The sequence below is a fragment of the Zonotrichia leucophrys genome, chromosome 1, assembly GCF_028769735.1.
Source record: "Zonotrichia leucophrys gambelii isolate GWCS_2022_RI chromosome 1, RI_Zleu_2.0, whole genome shotgun sequence".
Taxonomy (NCBI): Eukaryota; Metazoa; Chordata; class Aves; order Passeriformes; family Passerellidae; genus Zonotrichia; species Zonotrichia leucophrys.
The window spans coordinates 9,420,013-9,435,903 of record NC_088169.1 but is presented as its reverse complement, the minus strand read 5'-3'; the positions used below and the strand labels follow the sequence as shown (position 1 = coordinate 9,435,903).

Here is a 15,891-nt window from a genome sequence, read left to right as displayed (position 1 = left end):
CTGCCTCCACCAGCAGCAGCACTGCTGATCCTTCCTTGCACAGCCCAAAGTCCTCCATCTACTTCCATCCTGGTCTCCTTCCACAGCTGCCCCAGCCATCCTTTCCTTGTCTGGAGCTCCTTCAGTCTCTCCAGCCCCTAGACTTCTCCCGGAGCTCTTGATCCTGCTATTGCAGGCTCAAATTTCCACATCAGATCACAAAACTGCTGAACAGTAAAACAAGCATGCTCTGGTCTCAGCCACCCTTCCACCAGGCTGAAAGAGGAAACATCAGAAGTTTCCTTTCCCTCATCACTGTTCACATCTGGCCAGAAAATGTAGGAGATGGCTCTCCAGGGGCTCTGTGGCAAAGAGCTGCCCCTCCATGAACCACAGTACCCCAGGTGGTGTCACTGTCAGGGCTATGTGGAAACAATTGCAGGGTTTGGCTGTAAAACCTGGAGCTCTGGGTGCAGCATTCTCCAACTCTGCTGGAACCCTGGGGGAAGGTCACAGCTCCTTCAGGGTGTCAGAGCTCCTTCAGGGTGAAGATGCTCCTCTGGATTAGGATGTGGGCAGTGTTCTGTCTGACCTTGATTAAGTTAAGTATTTCTGGTAAGATATCAGGGATGGGTGAAATCTCCATCCAAGGGGAAAGCAGTCCTTGTGGAGTTTTGTGATCAAACTTGGTATTGACTGAGGAAAAAAATGAATTTACTGGCTAGATGATACTGCAATGTGATATGTCATTCACATTGCAATGCAATTTGATGGTGTAGTGAAAGGTTCTGGAAGGTTTATGGTTCAATACAAAACATTAAACATGTCAGAAGTCTTGCAATAAAATAACTGCACAGAGAAGTAAGTGCTGTTAGAGAATTCTGAAAATACACGTTCTGAGAAAAAGACATTTGTTACACCAGCAGGCCAGACATAGTTTCTAATGAAGTGAATCCTTTTCAGTGTTTGGAACCAACAGAAGTAATTTAAAAATTTCCAGTTGAAGCATAAAGATTTTATTTAATACCTTTCACAATGACTGAGTGACCAAGATGATGAATTATGGAGAGCTTTTTCACTAGGAGTCTGCAACAACAAGATAAGGCAATAATCTATTTCTATGCTTGTGGACATGTATTTGGGATTTTGATTTTTCTAATTTGTTTTTTTTTAGTAAGTCATAAAAGGTGCATGATTCATTAACAGGTTAGGACAAACTGATAATATTTGTCTTTTTACCAGTGTCAGGATATTATTCTGTAATTTTTAGTATTTTCTCAAGTAAGACTGCATTCAGGTATGACTCAGAAATAACTTAATAGTGAAGATATTGATCAGTGCTCTAAATCCATCTGTAGTAATTTTCATGCCCAAGGGACTGGATGATTTCTTTTCCAGTAGAGGTTTGAAAGTTTTCTTATTGAACACTAAGCAGGAACATGAACAGTAAGCAGGAACTGATTTAGTCTGGAGCTAAATCAGTTTTTAATGTTTGGGGGTTATTAGTTTGTTTACATTTTTTATTAGAGTATTCATGGTTAGTAGCTTTTTACCATTAAGTGTGTGTAGTGAGACAGTAGAAATGGCGATGCTGTGCCATAATGAAACTAATTCAGGAAAAGGCAAACAACCAGCATGAAAACATACCCAGCAAAAAACTCAGCAATGCCAGTACAGGTTTTTTTAATTGCTAGCATAGGCAAAATAATTTGAAACCAGAAAAAGCAGCATCATCCAGAACAGCAGAAAAGACAAATTTTCATTGCTCTGAGCTGCTGACACACAGCTAATTCATAGCAGCACTGCCATGTGAAGGAGCTGCAGATAGTGTCAGCATATAAAACTAGAAATGAAAAATATATATGGACTTGGAGCAACCTCTCTATAACCACATAGGGTCCATGAAAGGCTGACTCATCTGGCAGGAACTTTGGTGGGGAATTTTCCTCAATCCAGTGTTGCTGTTTCTATGTCTCTTGTCATTTTGGAAATACTGGAAACTGTGACACTGAGTAGTTCACAAAAGACTAGGATGGCAGAATGTTCTGTGTATTTTACAGAAATCTTGTAAACGTGGTTGGAACACGTTTTTGCCAAGTAAATTTCCATCTACTAAAAATTCCTTTCCATTCACAAAGAAGGTGATATTTTTCTGCTAAGTGTTTTATTATTCCAAGCTCTACAATCAATCTCTCTACACTTTATTTTGAACAGTGCAAATGTTGCCCAGAATTTGTGAGTGTGGCAGCTGATTGATAACTGCAGTAGCTTTGGCTGGCCAAGTTTGTTAATGTTTATGTGTCTCTGGCTTTTCTCATTTTCCTCTTACAGAGAGCTACGGATAGTGACAGGGGAATGGTTTTTTGAAGAGAGAGCAAAGCGCTTCAAACAATCAAATCTTGGAACTGATGTTGTCAGACAGTCAATCCTTCACAAATTCCCAGGTAGGGATGTTGAGAGGGAGATTTGCTTGTGGTTTATAAGTTCAAAACCTTGTTTCTTGAGTGTTTGACTTGTATTTTGTTCCTGACTGAAATATAATCAGTATTTTAATCTTAATTTTTTATTAGTGCCTATACAGTGATTTATGAATGAGTAATATTCAGGAAAGGTAAGGCCTGTATGAAAGAAGTATCTCTGTGGAGATAGGGAGCTGCTGAAAAACTCACTGTCCAAACTGAGAAAGTTTGTTCTCAGTTCCTGCCAGGAAGTTTGGCTGTATGGAGAGATCTCAGCCTGGTCATTTTTTTGCCTTTGGCTGTCTTATTTGTGACAGTGGTGTGTAAAAATCCTTCAAATTTTCTTTTTCGACTCTGAAGAAGAAAGGTGAATTTGAGATCCTGTGCTGTCTGTTGGATCATGGGTTATATCCAGGCTACCTGGTATTCAGATTTTCTCTTTGCCCAAGTATCTCAAACAAGCTGCACCTGCACTTTTAAGTACAGTAAATTGTCTGTCTGTCTGTGTTGACCAAGCACAGCCTGGGGTGTGTGAGCTGCTCTGGTACCTTGCAGAGTAACAGAGGATCTCTGGTGTAAGAAATTTCTGGTGTAAGAAACTCCTCTGTTGTGGAGTTTTTCCTGAATGCTGATTTGTACTCATTTAACTCCTTCACTCTGAACACAGAAGCTGTTGGGTAGTCTGTTTCAGATGCAGAATTTATGCCCAGTTTTCTCTCCTAGCTTATAAGGGGAGGGACTGGTTTACTGCCACTGGAAAAAATTCATGGTGCAAACTTGCTCCTTGGAAAATACAGACCTTGCCAATATTACTGTGCCTCAGAAACTGTAAAGATGGCAAGTGTATAAATCCTTGATATTATTTCAGTGGTCACATTGGGTATGTCATTTTTTAATACTTGATAGATATATTGAAAAATCTATTTAAGCCATTTTCCCCATACCTTGCTCCTAGGTAAACAAACATTTTAATTATGAAGACATTCTTTCATTCAACACAGAAGATACTGTACATTTCAAAATTAAATCTCAGGTCCTTTGGTTATTAAATATTGTCACTGAGAAATCTGGAAATGTAGTTCAAGAGCTGGTAATGAGGAACATCTCAAGCCAAAGTTTTATTTTATTACAAAGATCCCCCAAGGCTTTTTCATTATCTGTTTTTGTAGGTTGTTTGATGTGCTGTGTTATTTGTGCAGAGGTTCACCTTTTATTTTCTTTCTCCCTCTACTGCAGACACAGTTTCCAATACAGATGATGAAAGAACATTCAAAAATCAACCCCAAGAGACTGAAGAAAAGCCAGATGTACCAGTCTGCTCCACAAATGGGCACAAATCTGTCTTTAGCAGACCTAGAAAGATTGGGTAAATCCTTTGGTTTTGTTGTTGTTGGCTTTTATTTTGGTTTCTGGGTTTTGGGTTTTTTTGAAAACTGATAAATCTAAAACTAGCTGTATATGGTTGGATAGATTTTCTTTTGAGTTCTTCCAGTCTTCCAGATCAGCCTCAAACTTCCTGGGATTAGAAACTGCCTTCATTTAAAGGCATACTTACTGTAATTAAATTGCTGTTTCCTGGGAAATGCATCAGCAATTCTCCTTCAGTTATAAAGGTAGCAGAAAAAACAGACAATTTTACTTTTGGATTTTTCTTGTTTCTACCCAGAAGTAACAGGGTGTCCTTAAAGGCAGGCTTGCCAGAGAAGCCAACGCAAAAACTTGCATTTGTAGGACCTGGTTTTTATGTATACTGGTCAGTTTGGCTCCCAAGTTTTCCTTGGAGCTTCCAGCTGTGCAAGTACAGCCTAAGAATGTGTGTGTGAAAGTGAATAAACAGAGCTGCTGCTGCTGCTGCTCATCCTGCAGGGTTTAACCCAGTTTGGCCTTTTGAGGGGCATTCACTCTCAGGGGGGACAGCCAATGCATTGACCATGTGGTTGCACAAGTAGTGTCTGGACCTAGCTGGGGGCTATTGGGTGAGTGGGAAGAAAACCTGAATGGAGTTTAGTATCATGGCTGAAGCCTCAATGGCATTTGGAAAACTTTGTTACTGTTGAAATAAAGAGCACATTTTATCAGAGATCCTAGAGAAAGGGCAGGTGGATGCTTTCCATGGGTTTTTTACTTCTAAGGAGAGATGAGCATGGAATTACCTGCTCCAGTGACTCCAGAAATTAACACCAGTGACTTATCTCTCTTTAATATAGAGAAAAAGAGCTTCAGAATGCCTCTAGCCTCTTAAACTACAGTGAAGAAAGAACCAGTCTAAGGAATCCTCTATAATAGACCTAGATTTTGCTCTGAGTCATGCTAAGTGCTAGCTATACTAAGAGGGCATTAAAGTTTACTTTTCTAATCCTCCTTCCATTTAAATCCTTTAAGCACACCAATTAATCATATTCCCTTACAAGAAACAATTATTTTTATAATTTTTATTTGATTTAGTGCTGCTGTTTCTGTTTGTGGACAGAAATGTTTTTGGTAGTGACATTCCCCACAACAGAAACTTAATCCTACAAGAATTTGGCTTGCTTTTCCTACTATATTTGGTGGCGTCTTTTAGAAATATTTCATTATTGTCCCTCTTCCTTGCTTGATTCTTCCTCCCTCAGGTTCCATGTGTGTGTATCTCATGAGTGGATTTCTTTTTGCAAGGCTCATTTCGCGCCAGCTGCTACTGACAGCGTAATGGGATAACTTTTCAGTCTATTGTGGTTTATAAGGTCATGAGGAATACCATTACTTTGCAAAATTTAATTTCATTCATTTCTGTCCCATTAGGTCATGTTTTGCAGGATAAGGGGGTGATGTTCTGTTTTTTTAGGAATGGCCTGTTTAGGGCTTTTGATGCATATAATTCTAGAAATATCTAAAGAGAAAATATACATAGCATAATTTTCTAGAGAAAATACACACACTTAGTCAAAAATACTTTCCTAACTATAAACACCCCCCCCCCCAAAAAGATTAATTTTCAGAAGAGGCAGTTCTGGTTCTAAGCTTGAATAGCAGGAATGTTTTAGTGTTTTGGTGTCTTAAAATGCAGTTTCTAGTAAATACAAAGTTTTTCCCCCAGGAACTAGTTTCATAACCAGACTTGGTGCTTTGTTGACCTTTATATCCAGAGTTGTCCATAGGTTAGATTAAATTACTGGACTGTATGCATCACAACTTTTATCACAAAATCTTTTATTCCCTGTTCTCAACAGGAGGGTTATCAGGGCAGTTACCAAAGGAGAAATCACATATGGAAAGGATGAAGGTGAAAGGAGCACAGGCTCAGAGGCTGAAAGCCCAGGTCTGCGTGGAGGCAAATCAGCTGCAAGCTCTGAGAGGTGAGCAAAGTCCGGGACAGCTCCTGCTGGGACCAACCCAGGGCCAGGGCCCTGGGCTGCTCTGTCTCCTTGGGTGCTGTCTGGGAACAAATAAAAAACACCAAAAAACACCCAACAAGCAAAAAAATTGTCTCCACTCATGTTATCTTACTCTCTTCGTGTTCAGCTGGTGACCGATGTCAGTACGTTGGTTTTGTTTTCTGGATTTTAAAGGATGAGTTGTGTTCATGTTACAGAACTGAGGCTCCTTGGTTTTATTTACTAATGAAATGTTAATTGATTGTAATTTATGTTTTTTTCTTCAAAGGCTGTTTGCCCTTCTCTTTCCATGACTATTGTCCCAGTCATTTTATAATTCTTCTGGGTTTAACAGATCTCTGCTAGTGTCTCTGATGGCATTATAAAATTCCAGGAGCAACATTCCTGTCATGTCCTACCTTCCAAATGAAGCCAAAAACCAGCTCACTGTTTTCTTGTTCAGTTAGACAGCCATACTGGATATAAACCCACATTTTTTGTTCAGGTGCACACACCTAGCAATTTTACAATTTGGATTAACAAAATAATAACAATTTGCTGTAAGTTGTAATAGCAATTTCCTGTCTCTAAACTAGTGTTTCCAAAGAGATATGCAGGAACAAAGGATAACAGGTAAAAGGAACATCATGGACTTTAGTATGCACATAGATAAACCTTCTTGTTCAGGCAAGAACTTGCTTCTCTTTGTTACCTACAATTCAAATCCCAGTTTCTATATGTTCTGCAATATGTCTAAAGCTGATGGTGACAATCTTCTTGATTTCTTGTTGATAATTTGATTTCTTTTTTTTTTCCACTGGGTGCTGCAGCACCTACCAGCCAATCCAGCTTTCAAGCTAGTTTTCATTAATCATTCCAGTTCAGTAATTATTTTCATTAAGCTTATTAGGCCTTCTATACCCCAACAGACTTATACCTGACTTCTATGAGACCAGAAGTAGAATTTTTGCTCGTTTTCTGCATTTTCATTGAATAGAGTAGAGATGAGTAAAGGATGTAAGAGACAAAACCTCTGGGATCTGGTGTCTGTGCTGCTTAATACTGAGGTTATGCAGTATTAGTATCTTTCTCTGAATTTGCCAGGATAAGGACAAAGGGATGCTTGTAAGAGGTCTGTGCAGCCCTTTTTGAGTGCCAAACTACAAGAAAGTCATCATGCAGTTAACCATAAATGAAACAAAATAATTTTGTTTGGGTGGTGGAATTCAGCACCTGATAAACCCTCTGTACAGATTTAGGAGTGAAGTAGTCTATAAAGACAGCTTTTATCTTTGATTGCCTTGCTTCACTTTCACATAAATAATCATTTCCTAGCTGTTTCTCGGAGCCAGAGTGCAAGACTTGTTAAATTAAGGGGTATTGAGTCATTATCACAACAACTTCTCCACTTGCCATCTCATTCTCACCTCGTGATATTGGTGTCCTTTGCCAAAGCCCAGAGTAATATTGTCAAAATTGGAAGTATTTCACCTACAAGCAGGAAAACCAAGAGAGAATTCTTCTTCTTTTTTTAATGTTTCTGTTTAAGAGAAGATGTATTGAGCTGGGAACAGGGAAACCTAGACCATGAATTCACCTCTTCTGGTTTATTTCTATTCCAGCAAAAATGTTTACTGCTAAATGCTATAAATGTTTTTGTTGCTGAATGAACTGCGAGGCTGCATCAGGTCAGGATACTCATAGGAGAAATAGTGTGGGAATTTAAGGCTTGTTTACACAGGCACTTCACCCCACTGCACTCAGGTCTTGTCTACCAAACCTGGCATAGTCACAACACCATTTTTCTGGTTTGTACTTATTATATGAAATGTGTCCAATCTCTCTCTAATAGCAGACTGATATTAAGGACACATTTTTAAATGTGTCCTTAATATCAGTCTGCTATTTAAAAATAATTTTTAAATAATTTTTGTTGTTTAAAAAGCCTTAAAAAGTGCAACAGAGCACCCTTTCTAATCCTCAGTGTTCACATGGGTTTACCAGTACTTTCTAACAGAAAATGTTCCATGGAAAAATTTTCACCTGTTGTGATGTTAGACAGAAACTGGAGTCTGGTGTGCTGGTCACAAATGATTTTTTTGTCTCTTTTACTAATTTACTAATACTTTTATGCTAAAATACTAATTTACTAATTACTTTAATTAATACTAACTCTTTCACATTTTACTAATGTGCAACCTCCAAGAAGACCTGTCCTGCCTTCCTAAATTTCTACATTGGTTGAAAGACTCAGCTGGTTTGGGTCTACAGTTACAACTGAACACCAAAAAAACACATCACCAAAAAAAACTACATAGAAACAGGACAGTGAATAAGTAGGCGTTTTTCTGGAGATGGATGGATGGATGGATGGATGGATGGATGGATGGATGGATGGATGGATGGATGGATGGGTGGATGGATGGATGGATGGATGGATGGATGGATGGAAAGATGGATGGATGGATGGATGGATGGATGGATGGATGGATGGATGGATGGATGGATGATGGATGGATGGATGGATGGATGGATGGATGGATGGATGGATGGATGGGCAAGGATTTTAGAGTTTCTGGAGATAGTGCTGGCATTAAATTGGCTGTAAAGCATCCAGAGATGTCATGTTACTGTCGTTTCCCTTGACACCAGTGGAACAGCCTGGTAGGAAGGTTGCATGAGTTGTCTCTTCTCCTGCTGGATGAGAATGTAGTATGGATTGAACAGGGACAAACAGCTCCTGCAGCCTGGACAGGAGCTGCCCATTAAGGCATCCGCAGTTCTGCTAGAAGCACTGACAATACTTGTATGACTTGCATGTGTAAAGCAATTGTAATTCATCTTTGCCTGTATTTTTTTCCTTTCCAGGTGATCCCCCAGCCCACCAGGGCTCTGTTACTCTCGCAAAGTTAGCACAGTGCTTTCCTTGCCATGGTTTGCTCAATGAGCTGCCTGGCTTTGCTCAGAGCAATAACCCTTCCCTCCTCTGTCTCCTCTGCAGAGGCAGCACGCTCTCCCTGGGCAGCAGCAGTGCAGGGGCTGCTGCAGGACAGGCAAGGGGCAGAGGCAGCACTGCCAAGGCTTCCCTGGCACGCTCTCCCAAGCGCAGCATGACAGCGGATTGCAGCGGGGTAAGGGCACCAAACGGGGGCACAGGGCTGGATCTGCCCTGGGAGGCTGGTTTGCAGGAAAGGAACAATATGTGCTATTCACATACTCTTTGAATAGAGAGAGACATAATTCTCTCTCCCAGGATTTTTCCTGGGGAAGGCAGTGAGAAAGCTTAGAGAGAGGAGAGAAAACAATTCTTATCTCTATGTGCCTGCTATTTAGCATGTGTGGAATTTCTTATGGAGATTGTTTACCAACAGGATTTGTTAATTGGACTCTGCTGATGGTTGTTTGGACTGATTGACCAATTAGGTCAAAGCTGTGTCATGACTGTCTGAAAGGATCGTGGGTTTTTCTTTAATACATTAGTAGTATAGTTTTAGTATAGTATAGCGTGTAAAATAATATGGTATAGCTTAATAAAGCAATTGTTCAGCCTTCTGAAATCATGGAGTCATTGTAGATTATTCCTCTGGCTGAGGGTCAACCCTGCACTGATAAGGATGAGCCTGACAGAGAAAGTCTGATTTCTGCCTCAGTTCTCATGTGGAGGTCCCTGCCAGAGCAGAGCTCCTTGTGCTCTTATCAGTGATGTGGTTTTTGGGTTAGCAGGCGTTTCTCTTTTGCCTAAAAATTGCTTTGGATGATGAATTACAGATTCTGAACTGGGAGTCACAAGGGATGGAATAAGCATTTTTGGCACTTTGGAGCCTTGAGTAAGTGCTGTAAAATAAGGATGACTTCCAAGCATGCACAATCTAGCATTCTCCCACTGACTGCTAAGGGGAATTTTGCAAGTCCAGCCCTTGCAGAAAATCAGGCCAAACTCATTTTAGTTTTTTCTGGACTTGGACACTGGGCTCTGCATAAATTATTCAATAACACAAAATGTGTGATAAACGTTATCAGAACAATTCCTCTCATGTGCTGTTAGGCCTCTTGTGGAGTATTAGATCAGAGCACTGTTGAACACATCAATTTTCTTTCTGACTTCCAGATACTTGTTCTAATATGTTGTCTAATAAAAAAATAAGTTAGTGTTTATGAAGAGCAGTTTTGGGATCTGTAAATAAATGAATAGTTGTTTTATTTATGTTCTTGTAGGCATATAGACTGACTTGTTTTCAAGTACATTAGGTTTGTTTGAAAAATCCATTTAATTTAGATGGAGTTATGTTTTTAGCTTTTCTTTTACAGGTAAGCAAGAGGTCACAATGATATCAAGGATATTGCCTTTATTTAAGGGGTTATACTGGCATAATTTAATTAGTTCAAGTGTATTTGGTTTTGCCCTGGCTGAAATCATTGTGCTAGTACAAAACACATAAGTTTCTTTCTTCCTTTCCTATTTCCTTTCTTTCCCTTTCCCTTTGCCTTTCCCTTTGCCTTTCCTTTGTCTTTCCTTTCCTTCCTATAGATTTAAGTGTTGCTTTTCCCTGATACTTTACACTGATTTTTCAGCTGCAAACTCAGAATGTAAGCTAGAATTCCATCTTTGTGCTAATTTTATGCATCATCAGTGCTAAGCAAAGCAGATTAGACTGAAATCTAAATATATTCAGTAATAGACTGGATGTTAAAGGAGCTTTGGGGTTCTGGAATCTAATAGAAATTATGCTTTTATAAACTAATAGTGAATAAACTTAGATTTGCATTTTTCCTCTTGGACAGGACACAGGCTTGGAAAATGACATGATCATTCCAGCAAGTGAAAGTGTACCTGAAGATTTAGTAAAGAAGCACTGCAGGAAACCATCTGGAACACCTTCCATTGCAGTTTCTAGGATATCTTTGTCATCAGGCAAGTATTAAGTCTTTTTCTTCTTTCTGGCAGCCTTTATTATCACAGGATTATACCCATTCTTGTGACTCCTTTCCTTTTGTTCTTGAAACATGTTGAAAGACCAAATGTTAGGTTCATAAACTTGTTCATTCTGAAAACCCTTCCCTGTTACTAATCAAGTTCATACCCCTTCACAAGTTTTACAATAAAAAAGGAATCCTTATCCCAGAAACATTGGTACAACATCTCTGTTAGGTAAATCACATGCTCTTAGAGTTGTTACAAGATTTCATTCACAACTGCATGTTGTTCAATCATTCTCTGTGTGTCCCCCTGTATGAAATATTACCTGTATATAACATTACTCTGCTGCTGCTGTGACAGTGTTCACAGGGGTCTGAGGATGAGGGAAGAGATGAGAATCTGACTCCATGTTTCAGAAGGCTTGATTTATTATTTCATTATATATATTATATTAAAACTATATTAAAAGAATAGAAGAAAGGATTTCATCAGAAAGATAGCTAAGAATAGAAAAAGAAGGAAATAATAACAAAAACTTGTGTCTCAGACAGAGACCGAGTCAGCTCACTGTGATTGGCCATTAATTAGAAACAACTCTATGAGACCAATCACAGATGCACGTGTTGCATTCCACAGAAGCAGACAAATATTGTTTACATTTTGTTCCTGAGGCCTCATCTTCTCAGGAGAAAAATCCTAAGGAAAGGATTTTTCATGAAAAGATGTCTGTGACATGCTGCCATTACATTTCACAGCCACTTTGCCCAGAAGCAAATTTGGGAAACAATGTGTGGTTAGAGAACTAGCCCCTCACAGGCTTCTTGTCTGTTCATTTTTATATGTGATGCTCTGAACAAGTCAATCCATCTGTAATTTACCTCATTTCATTGGAGGCTGGTCAATAGAAAGGGCTCACGCAGGAAGGTGCTGTCACAGCCACTTTGCAGTAGTGGCTGGAAATCCTTTTTTTCCTCTCTGAAATGGGAGGCAAGAGCACCCTGCAGTTTTTTGCTTCCCCCAGGCTCTCAGTCAGCTTCCTGCAGGGCTGATGGGGTGAGTTTGGGTGAGCAGGCTTCTCTCTGAAACACAGAAGGACTCACTCTGTTGTAGCTGGATTTAGCCCAAAGCAGAAACCCAGAGGTGCATCCCACAGAGCTAATCCAAGGAGGCAATGCTCTTTACCTCAGACATTTCAGCTTGAAAGTGTCAGAGTTTCCCTGAGAGTATTGTTCAGTGCAACTCCAGGCAGAGATGTTACAGATGGCTACTTATTTAGGAAGCAAAAATTCTCCTGTTCCTGCTGCCTTACAAAATAGAATCTTTCCTGGTAGATAAGAACTGACCTCATGTTACCAAAGCAGATGGATGCTGAGCGCAACTACAGAAACTTGGGAACAGGCCTCAGACTCTGCATTTGGCAAAACTCAAAGGACATTAAGCTCAGGACAGTGACTTTTCCTGCCACATCAGCTGTAGAGCTGCTAGAAGATGAACAGTTAAAAACCTTTCAGATTCCTACCTTCAGGATCTAAAATTACTCTCTTCCCCCTCTTCTCTTTCTAAATATATTGAAACAGTCACACAAAAGACTTATATGGGGAGGACTAAGAGGCCTTAGAGAAAGATTTTCTATGTCTTATGCTATAGAGTGGATGAGAGGCCTGTAGGACTGAGAGAAACTGCTGGAGCTGTTAAAACTATTATTTTCCTCCTAATTTCTACACCATGAACACCACTAATGACAGAAATACTTTCTACATCCCTTTGTATCCCCAGGTACTTGATTGTGATGCACATGCTGGGGAGTTTTTAGTGGTGGTGGTGGCAGATGTGGCAATCACTGTGAACACTTGGACAGTGAGTTTTGCAACATTCCAGGCAACTGGGATATACTGGGAGTACCTGAGCATTCCAGGCTAGCAGGCCTACCAAAGTCAAAATCTTGATGATCCATGGTATCATCCACAGAAGACATTCAGATTAGATATATAAATAGTACAGGGGTAAAATTATTGCCCAGAAGACTGAGCAGCATCAGAAAGCATATTTCTTTTTCCATTTATCATAGTGATGTTCAGTTGCCATAGATTTGACAGATAATTAAAATATTGTTTTAATTTTTTTTGCTAAAAAACTATTGGGGTTGGGACAATACTTGTATGGAAGATGAAATGGAATATTTCTGTACAAACTATAGCCAACATTTATATATTTTCTTTTCCCAGACCGTAGCAGATCTGAGATAGATTTGAGTGAATCTTTCGCTGAAGGAAATGAGGATACCCTGAGCATAAGAAGCAAATCTGTACCTAGTGCCTTAGATCAGGAACTGGTGAGTTATAAATATGGAAATTTTCATTTGGTGGAAATTCTCTTTGTTTGGAGCAATGAAATCAAGACTGTGTGTGTATCTATATAAAATGTGGGTAAGGCAGGACATTCTTTCAGGGATATTTAATGAGTTTTTTAATAGTGTCATCCTCTGAGTAAGTTTGCTGTAAAGTGATTTCAATGAACAGTCATGGTTCCAATTTGTTGTTAATTTGCTGAGTGTTTGAGTTCACAGATGAAAGAAACCTAGCCTGAAAATAAATTCCAGGCACTAAATTGCCCATGCTCCAAAATTCTGTTAATTCATATTTGCATAAGTTTTAATTTTGATGCTGAGAAAGTTCATAAAGGCTTTAATCTCTATCTGGTTTGGTTTTCCATTTTTCTTTATTTTTAGCAGGAAGACCCAACTTTCTCTTCTGGCCATGTTTCTTGCCTTATCTTCCTATTAACTCTTCCATACATCTCCATGCCTTTTTTTTGTGTATTCTATGGACTGCTTTTCCTGAAGTGATTCACAACTTCCATTTCTTTTTGTGCACATATCCCAGACAGGCAATCTGCAGATGTGCATCAATGCTATAAAAGAACATCCAAGCTTATTAATTATGCATGGGAGGGGGGGGGAAACTATTTAAATAATTCTTTATCTAATCACAGTTTATTCTATAGTTCCCTAATGTGTGTTGGTAACGGATGCATTTTGCCTGCTGTCAAAGCCCCACCCTTCCATATACTCTTTCCAGAAGATTGGCCATGGCAGATATCTCCCCGTCCTGTGGTGTTGAAATTTGAGTCTTGGTGGAAAACCATGTGTTGGGATTTCCATCTTTTCTTGGATTAGTAACAGCCAGAGAATGTGCCTGCAGCATTGCTTTGGGTTAATCTTTGAGGAATTAACAAAAGACCTTCCTGTGTGTCAGGGGTTGGTGGAAAAAAAACTTCAAAAAATAAGTGGTTAATTTTAAAGTTGTAATAAAAAAATGATGTGTTCTTTATTAAGAAGCTGGAAATAATGCAGAAGAAAAGCACAAAATACAAAAATGCGAACTTCATATTCTTTATATCTGTTCTGTGCTCTAATTGACTGCTACAAATTAGATATTTCTCTGAGGCAGCTGCCAGAGATGACAAATCCAGAGAGGCTTTCCTTCCCTATTTAAATGTTCTCTTCTTAATCAGAGATTTTGTTTTGTATTTCTTTCTTGCTGACTCCGAATGAAATTCAGATTGCATCTCTGCAACTCTGTAGCTTCTTGGCTAGCAAAGGACACCTCTCTTGTAGCATAACCTTGATTTAGCTGCTCTGGAGTCTGGTGCTAATTCCCCTTTAAAATTCATTCATACCAGGACTCACAGATCTCTGCTTTTACCCATATCCTCACTTTCTCTGCTTTATGAAATGAATTGATTGCATTCATCAGCTTTTGTGTTACCACATAAACTTAGGGTAGTTTGTCTGACAGGAGTCCTTCAGAGTCTTCATATTCATTATAGAAGCAGTGATTTGAGATAAAAGCTGTATTCCTGCTGGAATTTAGCTTATTTGATGTAAGAGAAAAGAAGAAAGGTGTATGATGGTAACAACAGCTCCTGCAGCCTGAGAAAACTAGAGTTACACCTCCTTCTCTTCCAGCTGAGGTCCTTCAGTCTCCTGTTCCTGGGTGATGGGAGCTGACAGCAGTGCTATGGGAGATGCCACATGTCAACAGGACATGCAGATTGCTGGAATTTATCAGCTGGAAGGATGGGAAAAGCTTTTAGGTCCTTTGCTTGCACCTTTATTAGGGAAACCATTACCCATACAGAGAAATCAGCTGGAAAATTGAATGGATATTTTGCGTCTCTATTTAATATTGCTTTTGATAATGGAAAGGGGCAAGCCCCAAAACCCACATGGTGTGCTACAGATTTATCAAGGAGCATGGGGAACCAGCTAAATCCAGTGCTGTGTTCAAATGTGAGCACGTTTCTGGAGAGGTGTGTGTTGAATTCCTGACCAAGTAGTTTTCATTGCATGCTCAGCTGCTTTTTTAGGAGTAATTGGATGATGTGCATTTATAGCCCCCACTGGACACCATCTGATTAATATCCTACAAGCTCCAACTTTAATAAGCTAATAACAGCAACCAATTACATAGTTGCAATTCTGTAACAACTCCTGAGAAATTAAATCGTTTTGGTGCAAAATAAATTAAGAGAGTAAGTTAAATATTAAAGTAAATTGTTCTTTTTAAGTTTCAGGTTTCTGTTTGCAGGCAGAAATTGGTATTCAGCGCTTGTTAGGACACTGTGGAGCAATGTTAGAATTTGAGTGTCTAGACTGAAACAGCCCAATCTGAAAATGTTGCCTTACTTTTTTTATGCCTCTGTTTAATTATTTAGCAGTAAAAATGTAGCATTGTTTATTTTCGAGTTCACTGGTATGCATACAACAGTGTAAAGGAAAGAGATTTTCATGTATAGAATTTCTTCTTCTTGCTCCATAGGCAAGTAAGAAAATTATATTTTTGTTCCAAATTTAAAACTAGACTACCTCACCTGGAATCTGATCTTAATGCGGAGAATAGCAATTACAGGTGGAGCAGTTTGTTGGGTTTTTTTGTTTGTTTATTTCAGGTTTCTGGGAGATTTTACTTTTGAATGATTCAGCTGTCTGTCTCCCTGAAATAGTTTGCTGTTGTGCCTAGGTCTCCAAGGGTTTTTCCTTTTGTTTAGTTTAAGGTATCTATTATTTCCTTTTTTTTTCCCCCTTCTGTGGGGTACTAACAGTGCCTTCAAAAGATCAGAAAGAAAAGAGACCAACAGAGCAAGCTCATGGTAGGAACATGAAGCTAAGTGTTTTCTTCAG

General features: G+C 39.2%; 1 protein-coding gene across 5 annotated transcripts in view; it reads left to right on the top strand.

Moving 5' to 3' along the window:
* Nucleotides 1–15,891, top strand: part of SYTL5 (synaptotagmin like 5) — an 82,007-nt gene that overhangs the window by 44,353 nt on the left and 21,763 nt on the right. For all 5 annotated transcript variants that reach the window (XM_064706771.1, XM_064706765.1, XM_064706754.1 and 2 more), the window contains exons 4-9: nucleotides 2,311–2,423; nucleotides 3,675–3,804; nucleotides 5,648–5,773; nucleotides 8,793–8,922; nucleotides 10,574–10,703; nucleotides 12,935–13,041. In XM_064706771.1, coding sequence (XP_064562841.1) covers nucleotides 2,311–2,423; nucleotides 3,675–3,804; nucleotides 5,648–5,773; nucleotides 8,793–8,922; nucleotides 10,574–10,703; nucleotides 12,935–13,041 — 736 coding nt within the window. The remainder of the gene's footprint in view (nucleotides 1–2,310; nucleotides 2,424–3,674; nucleotides 3,805–5,647; nucleotides 5,774–8,792; nucleotides 8,923–10,573; nucleotides 10,704–12,934; nucleotides 13,042–15,891) is intronic.